Source organism: Aulostomus chinensis, chromosome 21, assembly GCF_037954235.1.
Source record: "Aulostomus chinensis isolate RoL2024-O1b breed Wild chromosome 21, RoL_Achi_v1.0, whole genome shotgun sequence".
NCBI classification, from domain to species: Eukaryota; Metazoa; Chordata; class Actinopteri; order Syngnathiformes; family Aulostomidae; genus Aulostomus; species Aulostomus chinensis.
In genome coordinates, this window is record NC_141340.1 from 4,393,195 (window position 1) to 4,405,209 (window position 12,015).

The following is a 12,015-nucleotide window of genomic DNA, read 5'->3' on the forward strand; positions in this document are numbered from 1 at the left end:
GAATGAACAGTAATTACAACCATGTGGCTCAGTTCAGCAGTAAATTTTATTCAGAACATTAAAAGGTCACATTCAATCACAGAGGAAGCAGAAGGAAGTCAGTCGGTCTCGGGACGTCAATTACGGAACATGTGATCTAGTTGTTGGCGATGTAGATGGTCTTGAACCTCTCCACGAGGTTGATGTCGCTCTCCAGCTGCTTCATCGCCGCTTCAAGACGCTGCTTGTTGGATTTCCTCGACAGGGTGTCCGTGACCAGCGGGAGGCCCTGGTACTCATGATACAGCTGTTCCCAGTTCTTCTTCAGGCTCTGGAGAGAGAGAGAGAGAGAGAGAGAAGAACAAATCAATCGCTGTAGCAATGGTGCCAGTTTGATCATGAATCCATCACAACTCCAGCTGTGATGATGTGGACTGACATGTGACAGCGGTGGCTTTGGGGCTCCAAGGCTCCATTGTTGATGAGTGTGGGATATAATTTCACTGGAGCTATTCACTGGCAATCACAAAGCTGACAAGTGAACAGCGGATGTCTCTGAATTCTAACATCTGTATATTGAAAGATTGAAGCTTTATCGTCATCTTTGCGCTACAAAATCAGTTATTTGGGTGTCACTCGGACTGAAATCGGCAAACTGCTTCCTCTCTGGTGTTCTCGTACCTCCAGCACATCTTGTCGCTCCTGGTCAGGCAGGTGTTTCATGGCTCCCTGCTCCCTCTGCTCCTTCACATACCTGTCATACTCCTCCTGAGCTCTTCGCTCTTCCTCTTTACGCTGCAACAGGTACTCGGGTACTTCTCCGAAATCCTGCAAAAGAATACATTCACAGTGGAGGAGGGAAGTTCTGCTTAAATCTTTTTTTTTTTTCTATTGCAGCAGGCAAAAAACCCCAAAACATAATATACCTTTTTCCTGATGTATTTGGGGACAAGCCCTGAATTTTCCAGGAGTTCCTTGTGACCCTTGCAGGTGTCTACACATGTGGGCTGCGGTTTCATCGGCACCATGATAGCCGTCTTCAGAAAGTCTCTCTTGGTGTGAATACCCATAGGAGGCTTGTCTGTCCTCAAAGGGACGGCTGGTTTCCTTCCAGCGCACGTCTCTTTAGAACAGTGCTTCCCTGAGGGACAAAAATTGAGGTGAACAGTGGCTCAAAGATGCTCAACTTTTAAATACTCCCAATAAAACTGACTTTCTGGTTCTTTTGAATGCTTCTTGAGGTATTTCTCCGGGGACGGCACCTCTACTTTTGCTGGTCCCATCGTCTTCCTTGTGTCCTTGGTTAACTTTTCCTGAAGAACAATCGTGGGCCTAAACTTGGACATATATCTTCATAAAAGAGAACAACTACATGAGAGATGTGTAGATCATTTCAACAGCAATAATTACCTAAAAACTATTACTTTAATTGAGTGCTCGCATCTTTCAACAAACTTAAAAAAAGTTGCTATCTAATCAAAGTTTGTATCTATAGTTTATACTCCCGGGAAAAAAGGCCAAAATGGGATTTTCAGTTTATGTCAAAGGCAGATTGCAATCTTAAAAACGTAACATCGTACTCAGACTGTTGTTGTTGTTGTTTTTATTACGATCATAATTATTAGCTTCTGTTTTTGCTAGTTTCTACTTTTCCCTGCCGTAAAAGTACCTTGGTGGTTTTTCAATGCGAGCCTCCTCCTTAGGCAGAGCATTATAGACGCTTTCTCGAGGGTACAGAACTTCAGACATTTTGACTAAATCTTGAAAAAAAGAAAAAAACGTTAGATAGCAAAAGTTTAGCTAGTTAATGAGCTATTCTGACGGACCTGCTACAAATTCTTGGGTCATTCCTTTGGGTTTACAAGCAGACGCCTTGTTGCTAGGCAACTACAGAGAGCAGGTGTTGCGTTCCCGTATGCGATTGCGTATCGTAGAAAGAACAAATATTTACATTTTCTTGTGATAAATGTGTAAGTCACAGATTCATAACATCTACCCTCACTTACAGCCCCCACTGCTGTGTATACAAGTCATGTCAGTAATAATATAAATCAGTTATACACACAAAATTGTTACATCGCACAATTTCGTCGAATGATCTGCTTTAATCAAACAAGTATATGTCAAAAATATATATTTTGTCACATAGTTCGGGACAAATGAGCACATTTTGTATTGATGAATGTATTAATTGCTATTTCTCATTTTAATATTTGTCGTCTGAGCGAATAAGGCGCAATGAAGCCGTTGTTTCTGTGTGATCTTGAACGCACCATATATACACGAGCACAAGAATTTGCGACGCTAGCGACGTACGCTCATTTAAAAAAAAAAACCTGTTAAACGCATATAAACGGGGTTGGGATTAACTGCTTTTTTTGCGCAAACGACATAATCATAAATATGTCGAAATATGCTGAAAGTCCGGTGAGCTTTCGACTACTCAAAGAAACATTAGTTTTGTCCCTGCAGGCGAACCGTAGTTGTTTATGCACTGCAGAGGGACGCGACCCTCCTACCGCGAGCTGAACAGTGTCTTCACACACAAAACTACAATCTAGTTGCCAATGACTGGAGTTTAAGGTTAAAGCAGGTACACAGTTTCCTGTGAGTGTAAAATACATTAGACGTGTAACTTGTGTTGACAGCTCAGTGCTATCAAGCCGTTTCGGAAAACGGTCAAACTCCGCGCGTGTGTACTAGGAGTTACGGAAAGAATGGGTTCCATGGTAACAGCCTTTCAAGGAAGTTTTACTAATGTTAAGTATTAAGATTTAATAAACAAACGGCATAAGTAGGCCACTTACTGTGTTGTAGTTGACGAGAAACGGTCCGAAATTACTGAAATTGTAAAAGGTGTATTTCCTAATTCAAGCATAATGACTTTTAAGTAGTTCAAAGCACACAAAAACAAACGTTTCTGCATTACTCTTCTAAAAATAAGAACTGAATTAGATAAATAGCAGTACAAATATCTAAAGATCTTAAAATAAAAACAATTTCTAAAACATTTGCGGATGCAAAGTTATTGCCATCACCACAGATGCTGTGTCAAGCCCAAACAGGAACTGTAATTGTTGGGCTTAAAGTGCAACTACATTTCAGATGTCAGAAGTGTTTTGTTTTTTTTCTTCACAGGAAAATAACCTGTCCTTCCCCCTATAAATGGGTTTCCAACGAGCGAGGCAGCTTGTTCTAAGAGCTGTCAGATGCAGCCTGAATTCAGGTTCGAAGTCTTGGCTGTCCACCAGAGCCTCTGCAGGAGGACCGCTTGGGGACACCAACATCATCCTCATGGGTCCACCTGGAGCAGGGAAAACCACAGTTGGGAGGGTAGTGGCGCAGAGACTGGGGCTGCCTGTCATCGATGTTGATGACGACATATTGGAGACAACATGGAAGATGCCTGTCGCTGCTAAGCTAGCAGCAGTCGGTGGAGAGCGTTTCCTGGAGGAAGAAGGACAGGCTTTGTGTAACTTCTCTGCCTCTGGATGTGTTGTGTCGCTGACAGGCTCAAACCCTCTTCACAATGAGGCGATGCAGCATGTCACTCACACCGGCATGGTCGTCTACTTGGACGTGGACAGTGAGGATATTCTCCAGAGACTAGAGAGGATGAAGGTGAGCAGGATAGTGGGCCAAGAGGCAGGAGTATCCATGAGGGACATTCTGCACTACAGGAAGCAGTTTTATGAGAAGTGGCTTGACGTGAGGGTTTTGTGTGGGCGAGGCGACACAGTGGAGGAAATAGTGGAGAAGGTGCTGAAGGCTGTGGAGCGATATCACAACCACGCAGCAGAGACCTACGTGTCAACGAGGAGTGACGGCGAGGGATCGTCCAAACAGAATACGTCCTTCAGTGATGTAGTAATCGAGGGTTTGGCCGCAGACGGAGGCCTGTATGTACCTAAAAACGGCTTCCCCAAGATGGCTGCTGACCAGTGGCTGAGGCTTGTAGATATGTCTTACCCAGAGCAAGCTTTGGTGTTACTGGAGAAGTGCATACACCCGTTGGACGTATCTGCTTTGGATCTGAGACGGATGGTGTTCAAGGCGTACGGGTCAAACTTCTCTTGTGAGGCAGTTGCACCCGTGAAGCACTTGATGGACCACATGTACGTTCAGGAGCTCTTTCACGGCCCCACAGCTTCATTCAAGGATCTGGCCCTGCAGCTGATGCCCCAGCTCTTCGCCCACTGCCTCCCTCCCATGTGTAACTACCTTGTCCTGGTGGCCACGTCTGGAGACACGGGCAGCGCGGTGCTCAGGGGCTTCAGCAGGCTCAGCGCCTCCGACAGACACAGGACAGGAGTGCTGGCGTTTTTCCCAGAGGAAGGTGTGAGTGAGATTCAGAAGCGGCAGATGACGAGCTACACGGAGGGCAACGCCAGGGCTGTCGGCGTCCTGTCAGACTTCGACTTCTGTCAGAGAAGCATCAAGAGGATGTTTGGGGAGTCTGGGCTGACCGGGCACCTCGCTGTGGAGTATGGCACCGTTCTCAGCACCGCCAACTCCATCAACTGGGCACGCTTGTTGCCGCAGGTGAGTTGAGGATCAGTGACGGGTAGAAATACCAGCAAGTGCATCGTTCCCTCGAAGCCTGAACTGTGGGACAGAAAGATTCAGCCAGCGTTCATTTTCCTGCTGTGAGTGTTCACTCATTTGTCCGTTTATTAATATGCAGACCTTCTCAGATTCATTGAAATATGCAATCCATGAATTAATGAAAATGTTAAGCTAGTCATGTTAAAAAGTCATTTTTATCTTATATTATCTAAAAGGGGAAGTAAATAGGCAACGCTGATAATATTCTGAGACTAAAGTCATAATTTTACCAAAGCTGCGAATATTACGACCTTTCTTGCAAAGTTAAAACTTTATTCTTTAATATCATGAGCCTTTTTGTGTAAAATTATTGCCTCTTGTAAAATAATGACTTTGTCACATTATGATTTTATTCTCATAATATCACAACCTTATTTTCATAACCTTATGACTTCATTCTTGTAATTCTACAACTGTACTCTTGAACCTCACAGTTTCTTCAACCAGCAGTCGCTGCTTTAATTTTAAGGTCGTTGTTTCTACCAAACTCGAAAAAGACCCACTGTGACTGAATTCAGAATTTTTCTTTATAGAGTTATCAGACAAAAAAAAACCCTCAAGGGAATGAAGTTGAATATCAAATCAGACGTAAAGCCGTAATGAAACGTGTCAGAAATGGCTTTTATTAGATGTGCTGTTTGTTTTTAGCATCGGTTCTGTTTCTGATTCACTTTATTTTGACACTGACAGATTTCAAAAGAGGCCATTAACTTTACTCTAGCGTATTCATGGGAAGTGACATTTTTCATCCGCCAGACTTTCTCTCCCAGTTCATATCAGTGCAGTTACGCTGTGCAAGTGTTTGGTCAGATAAGAGAACATTTTTACTGTACAAACTTTCCTGTTAACTTTCTCTCCTCCCTCAGGTGGTCTACCACTCCACGGCCTATCTGAGCCTGTGCAGAGACGGCGCTATCAGGTTTGGTGAGCCCATCGATGTTTGCATCCCCACTGGTAACTTTGGCAATGCCATGTCAGCTGTGTATGCCAAGCAAATGGGAATCCCGATAAGAAAAGTCATCTGTGCGTCCAACCACAACCACATCGTCACAGACTTTATCAACACTGGTGAGTATGATCTCCGGGGACGTCGTCTGATGCCTTCCTGCTCCCCGGCTATAGATATCCTGAAATCCTCCAACCTTGAGAGGCTTATCTACCACATCTCAGACGGCGACGGCCGCCTTGTCAAGGACCTGTTCATACACTTAGAACGACAGCAGCACTTCCAGGCTGCTGCGCCACTTCTTGGCAGGATACAGCAGGAAGTGCTGGCTGGCTGGTGCTCTGAAAACGACTGCATGGCTGCTATCCAGAGCGTTCACACACAGACCAGCTACATCATGGACACACACACCGCCGTGGCTAAAGTTGTGGCCACTAGGCTGCAGGACGGCACATGCCCAGTGGTGCTTTCTTCCACAGCTCACTACGGGAAATTTGCTCCTGCTGTGTTCAAAGCTTTGCAAGTCCAAAACGTTCCGGATGATCCTGTGGGGCAGCTGAAGAAGCTGCAATCAACTGCCTCCAGACCGCCGATGCACAGAGACATGATGAAATGTCTGGAGGACAGCGGCGGGCGGGGACACTCTGTCTGTCAGGACGATTACGGTGTGCTGGTAGAAGAGGTGGAGGCCATGATACGGGACTCTTTCTTGAAGGTTATGTAACAGAATATTATGAATTACAGGACAACAAGGTTGAACAAAAACAAACACAAAGGATGCAGCATTCATCATTGTAATAGAAGTCTAAATATTTGCCCTACAAGTTTAAAGCATCGCGATGTCAAGTACTGGCCCACTAGATGGCGATTTCTACCTCCTGGACACTGCCTCAATGAAACTCACGGTTCCTGTGACACAGTATCACCACGACAGGAAATTCCTGCTTAGTCAGGAGGTCCAAATATTTGCAAGTTATTTTGTGATGCTGACTCATTTGTACAGATGATATAGAAGAAGAATATTTGGTCAACTCTCTATTGTCTAACACGTAAGTCAGCAGGGGGCGCTTGAAGCACAGAAAGGGTGGAATGAATTGCGCTCACTGAGGCTGGCAGGGAAAGAGTTTAATGCCATATGTTGCAATGTTATCAAAATCCCCAAAATAAAGTGTGTATCCATCGTGTGATTGTGACGGCTCGGTCCTCGGCCCACGCTCTGCTACTCCAACAGGTTCTGTGAATCAGCTTTTGCATAATCCTGTTGACAGGAGTTGAAAACATTAAAACACTTTCTGGAGATGTAAATCATCACTGGGAAAAACAGAATCACAGTTAATGCAAATAAGAAATGTTTCCTGTAGCCCAGGTGAGGATGACGTCACTGACTAAATCCAGTCAACCTCTCTTGGATTCTCAGAACATCTCGTGTGTGTTTGTGCCAGACGCTCTGAACAAACAAATGTGAGATAAGGGAGCAAAGTTTCGCCCCCCTCAGCATCTCGCCGTCCCAGTCCAGAAATGAGTCGTGTCTCTTTGGCTATCAGTGGAGTCATTTAAATCCAGGTGCTGCCTCAGCAGTCACGGGCCGAGGAGGGAGGGAGGAAGATAAGTTTCATAGATCTCCAGGATTGCTTATGACTGCACTTGTTAAAATAGATAGAGAGCAGGCCAGATTTGACAAAGCACTTTGCTAGCATGCCCTCTGATCTGGATCATAGTCCCTCAGTGTCTTTGCCAGAACTCTCAAAGACTCGTCCTTCCTTTTCTTGGACCGGTGCCGGCAGCCGAGTGCCAGAGGTGTTAGTTTTCCCGCGTCGATCATCCCATTCTAGTTAACGTGACGTCTGAGGAATAAAGAGCCCTCTGGTGGCCGTACAAGTGGTCAGTCTAGTTATTTTGAGGCCACAAGATAGAACGGCTTCCCTCAGCTTAGTTATTTTATATATGTTTTTAACAAGTTTTATCTTGTGGCCACAAATTTAGGAAATGAGCAGTGGGAGTTTTATCTCATGGCCTCCACAGCCACTCCAGCGCTCAGTATTTTCATATTTGGTGGAAACTTCCACTGGATGGGGTTGAGCTGAAGACAGTTTAGAGGTTAAAGGTCTCAATGAATTCAGTATCTCAGGAAGGAGAGACGTCCATGTTCACCTGAGTCTGACTCAGATAATTGAGTTTGACAGTTTTAGAGTCGTTAATATTCAGCGTGTCATCTGACTGGCGCGTCTTTCCAGTGCTTACAGGGTGACTGGTCACCTTCTTGGTTATATCTCAGGGACTCGACGTAATTTCTTCAAAATTGTCCCTAAAGGAAGAATGAATGGATTAGATTTTGGAGGTCAAAGGTCAAGGTCACAGTGACCTCAGGACATTTATTTGTTGTGAATAACAGAGACGTGGTGTAGTCGGGTTCGATGTAGCATCTCTGTCTGTCTCGCTCACCTCTGTTTCAGTGAATTGCTTCGCTGTGAGCATCGGTCTTATTAATCAAGCTGCTGCGGCAGATGAATGTGAGGAATAGGCGGTGTCTGAAGGGAGAGGAGGGTGTGTGTGTGTGTGTGTGTGTGTGTGTGTGTGTGTGGTGAAGGGAAGGAGGGAACCAGCTGTTGCTCAGCGCCGAGTGGCCCACGGCTGGGTGAGCAAGGATAATTGCAGGTACCAGCCTGTTCCCATCTCCTTAATGTGAACCTGTGGCATAATGGAAACTGCTCTCTCACAGCGGAAGGAAATAGAGAAGGAAGAGGAGGAAATTAACGCATCAGAAGAGTTCGAGACGACCGTCCTCTGAAGCGGCTTGATGCGAGCTTCTGCTCCCGAAGACACCTATGCGGTTTCTCTGCTGCAGCGCGCTGAGCTTCAGTTTGTAGTTTTAAGATCTTGTGAGACACTGTTGCTTACGTTGGTGTGCACAATGGTATCACTGCACCCTGAATCGTTCCCCTCCGCAGTCAATAGTTTGTTTCTGGAAGCAAAAACAGGAAAAATCATCCGGCACTTTCACCTGAGGCTTCTCGGCTAATTACCTAAGACATTGATTCACACCCCAAGTTACCTCTACGGAAGTGTGAGGAAGAGGAGGCGAAGAACAGCAGATACAGTGAAGGTGTCGCCAGGAAGTCATCAGCAGATGATCACCGGCATCAGACAGGAGTTTTGTTTGTTTGTTTTTCCCATTGGAGCAAAGAGAAAATGTGTTAAATCAACAAATCAAGTGTTGGTGGTGTTCCAGAGATATCGCCGACATTGGACATGGTGACACAAGTCGTCCTATAGTTGTTGGTTGTGATATCTCATGCAGCCACACACTGAGTTGCTTTATTCAGATTTGCCACGAACGCCCACTGTGTCTCAAGGATGAGGCAAAACCACTTTTGGGTCAAAGGTCAAGGTCACTTTCATCTCACATAAATGAGGATTTCTCACACAAAGGATGATCTGGGGGTCAAAGGTCACGATGACAGGCCCCGCAATCCAGTTTCAAATCTCTTCAAGTCTGGCCTGTTTTGAAGGACCCACTTTAAATGGCATTACAGAGGATAATTAAAAAGCACTTTGTGAGAAAGTAGAATTTAATGATTTCTTGGCCTACACAGGGATTATTGTGATTGGAGGACTGAGAGCTGAGATGCTGAACAACACGCATCAGCATCTGCTAACAATCTTTGATTTACACGCACACCCCCTTCCCCCCCGAAACGATTCAATCGAAGGTGAAGACAATATCTGTGGGGATCGGAGGGAGACCGGCACATCCATCTGGGTTTCTGGCGACCTTCTATGAGGCTCCTCTCCTCTCTGTGATGAAGAATCCATTTCACACTCAGAGAATGATAAATCAATGACCCTGAGATGGATGTGTGCGAAATAAGATATGAGCGCCGTCTCAGAGGACACGCCGGGGCTCAGATTGACAACTGACTGACGGGGGTTAACTGCGGGGGAAGGCAAGCACGTTCACAGGTGTAAAACTGACTCTTACTTTCAATATATAGTGGAAATAAAGGTTAAAATATTACAAGTGGGCATGGCACTGACAGCTGGATGCTGTGTATTCTTTTGACTTAGCAGTCACTCAGCTACTTGCCCCTCATTTATACACCTGTCAGATGGTCCCTTCCTGGATGATACATAAACTGCTTACAATAACAAAAATAGCCGATTAAATGCTTGTAATTATTGTTGAAACAACTGTCAGTCATGGTTGATTTCACCATTAATATACTGCTGGTACAGTTGTACTTTGTAAGCTATTGCTCATTGTCCCTAGCTACAGCCGGCTACAGCTAGCTACAGCCGGCTACAGCTAGCTACAGCTAAAACTGTGGCTAAACCTGTAGTGAATGCGGTGTTATCAGCTGACTGTCTTCATTTCAACAGTGTGGCCAACCAAAGTAGCCAGACATTACCAGCTGGAACAGGAAAAGTAACACAGCATGTTTGATCTGATGCAATACAAAAAGAGAAATGCTAAAATCAAACAGATATAAATATGCAAATGCAGTTTTAAGTAAAACTTAAAATTTTGAGATTGCAGTTGAAATGACAATTCCTACTTGATGCAATGTTGCGAAAAAACAGTGAACATTAAAAATCGCTAATCTTCAACACCATAAACAAGTGGCTTCAGCAGTTTCCTGCCTCAAAGCGAAATCCTTGTCTCACTCACATAAACTAAGCAGTTAATATCAACATGGCCAACTCTAACTGCAGTTGAACCCCCCCCCCCCCCAGAAGATTCAGATCTGCCATGTCATTACAAAAGGGATTAAAACGTCTTTATCTTTTGTTTGCTGTTTGTTGTTCGCATGAATGTGTTTGGACAAAATAGTGAGAAATCAGAGAGACTTCCAGTCTAGAGGTCCAGTTGTGATTAAAACGGCTCAGTCAGACAACGACAAATCAGAGGAGCCACGAAAGGCAAGGCAAATTAATTTCATTCATACACAGGGCAATTCATAGTGCTTTACAGAGGGACAGAGAAATTGAATGTTAGAATCAGTTTAAAATCAAAAACATGAATTAAAACATTCAAAAATCATTTAAAATCAATAAAACAGTTTAAGATCAATTCGACAGCAGACAAATCAATATTAAATCAATCCATCAATACCAAATCACCCAGATCAATACCAAATCAATACTATAAGAAGGCTGCAGTAAACAGCAGTGTTTTCAGCCCTGATTTAAATGAGCTGACAGTTTGTGCCCCCCTCAGAGGTTCAGGGAGTTTGTTCCACAGGTGTGGACCACAGAAGCTGAAAGCAGCCTCACCCTGCTTGGTTCTGACCCTGGGGACACTGAGTAGACCCGTCCCTGATGACCTGAGGGGTCTGGATGCTTCATACCCAGTCAGCAGCTCTGACATGTATTTAGGCCCAAGCCCATTTAGTGACTTATAGACCAGTAACAGGATTTTGAACTCAATCCTCTGACACACAGGGAGCCAGTGCAGTGATTTAAGGACAGGTGGAATGTGGTCCATTTTCTGAGTGTTGGTCAGGACTCTGGCAGCAGCCTTTTGGATGAGCTGCAGGTGCTTGATTGATTTTTTACTGAGACCTGTAAAGACACCGTTACAATCATCTAGCCTACTAAGAATAAATGCATGGATGAGTTTTTCCATGTCTTGTTTAGAGAGAAATAGGACGAACGAAAGCTGCTTGGTGGTGGCCCTGCTTGCGTCAGAGTGGAGGAAGGTGTCTGCAGCCATGGGAGCTAACTAGCATCCATACTAGAGACTTGTATTGTTGTTGTGTATATATCCATCTCTGCTAAAGCTGCACCCCTGTATGACGTGATCCACTCTATTAGCGCTCCAGACTCTGTGACGAGGAAACTACTTTCACTTTACTGGCAAATGGCTGACAGTGTAAACAAAGGTGGGTTTTGCTGGTTGCTTTGCCCTGCATCCAAAGTGCAATAAAAAAACAAAAAACAAACACATAGCATTGCAGTTGCCAAACATATTAGTCACACCTTGCTTGCTCTCGCTGTATCATTACACTTCTTGCTCTTATAATGAGGCTGGCAAGGTTGAAGCAGTGTTGTCACAAGGGTTTATTGCTGTCGTGACATCCTCGTGTACTGCTACTTGATTGAACACCTCGTGTGGGCTCCTTTCAGTTGCAAGTGTCTTACTACACCTCCAAAACTCGGCAGGAGGAGATTGACAGTCACACCCCAGATGGCCCTTTATTCCTCATCACGTATGCCCGTGCCGTCACCTTCCCGGTGACATCCTTCCTGAGGTAAGAAGTGATCAGTGACTGACACGCAGGGAGTGATTTTCTGACTGCAGGCCAGTCCAGGACACAGCAAGCAGTTGCTGATAAATGCAAGTGATACGAGGAAGCCACATGTTTGCTCCAAGTAATAATCGCAATTTCAGTTTATTACCTCCACCAAGACGGTCATATGTTTGTCAGCAACAGGATAACTTGAGAGGATGTGGATGTTATGTAATGAAATTTGGTAGGACGAATGAC

General features: G+C 44.7%; 2 protein-coding genes across 4 annotated transcripts; one reads left to right on the forward strand and one right to left on the reverse strand.

Annotated features, from left to right (window-relative positions):
• Nucleotides 1–19: 19 nt before the first annotated feature.
• Nucleotides 20–1,862, reverse strand: enkur (enkurin, TRPC channel interacting protein). Of its 2 annotated transcripts, XM_086191324.1 has the most exons (6): nucleotides 1,806–1,852; nucleotides 1,649–1,739; nucleotides 1,193–1,329; nucleotides 906–1,120; nucleotides 661–807; nucleotides 21–310 (listed from the first exon to the last, which is right to left on the reverse strand). In XM_086191324.1, the coding sequence occupies exons 1-6, from the start codon at nucleotides 1,825–1,827 to the stop codon at nucleotides 137–139; spliced, it is 786 nt and encodes a 261-aa protein (XP_086047450.1). In that variant the 5' UTR covers nucleotides 1,828–1,852; the 3' UTR covers nucleotides 21–136. The 2 variants fall into 2 exon arrangements, with proteins under 2 accessions (XP_086047451.1, XP_086047450.1); XM_086191325.1 differs by lacking the exon at nucleotides 1,649–1,739 and having other exon boundaries at nucleotides 20–310; nucleotides 1,806–1,862.
• A 435-nt stretch (nucleotides 1,863–2,297) lies between these two features.
• On the forward strand, nucleotides 2,298–7,031 carry thnsl1 (threonine synthase like 1). Of its 2 annotated transcripts, none has more exons than XM_086191153.1 (3): nucleotides 2,298–2,586; nucleotides 3,118–4,521; nucleotides 5,451–7,031. In XM_086191153.1, the coding sequence occupies exons 2-3, from the start codon at nucleotides 3,145–3,147 to the stop codon at nucleotides 6,252–6,254; spliced, it is 2,181 nt and encodes a 726-aa protein (XP_086047279.1). In that variant the 5' UTR covers nucleotides 2,298–2,586; nucleotides 3,118–3,144; the 3' UTR covers nucleotides 6,255–7,031. The 2 variants fall into 2 exon arrangements, with proteins under 2 accessions (XP_086047279.1, XP_086047278.1); XM_086191152.1 differs by having other exon boundaries at nucleotides 2,298–2,572.
• The last annotated feature ends 4,984 nt before the right edge of the window (nucleotides 7,032–12,015 follow it).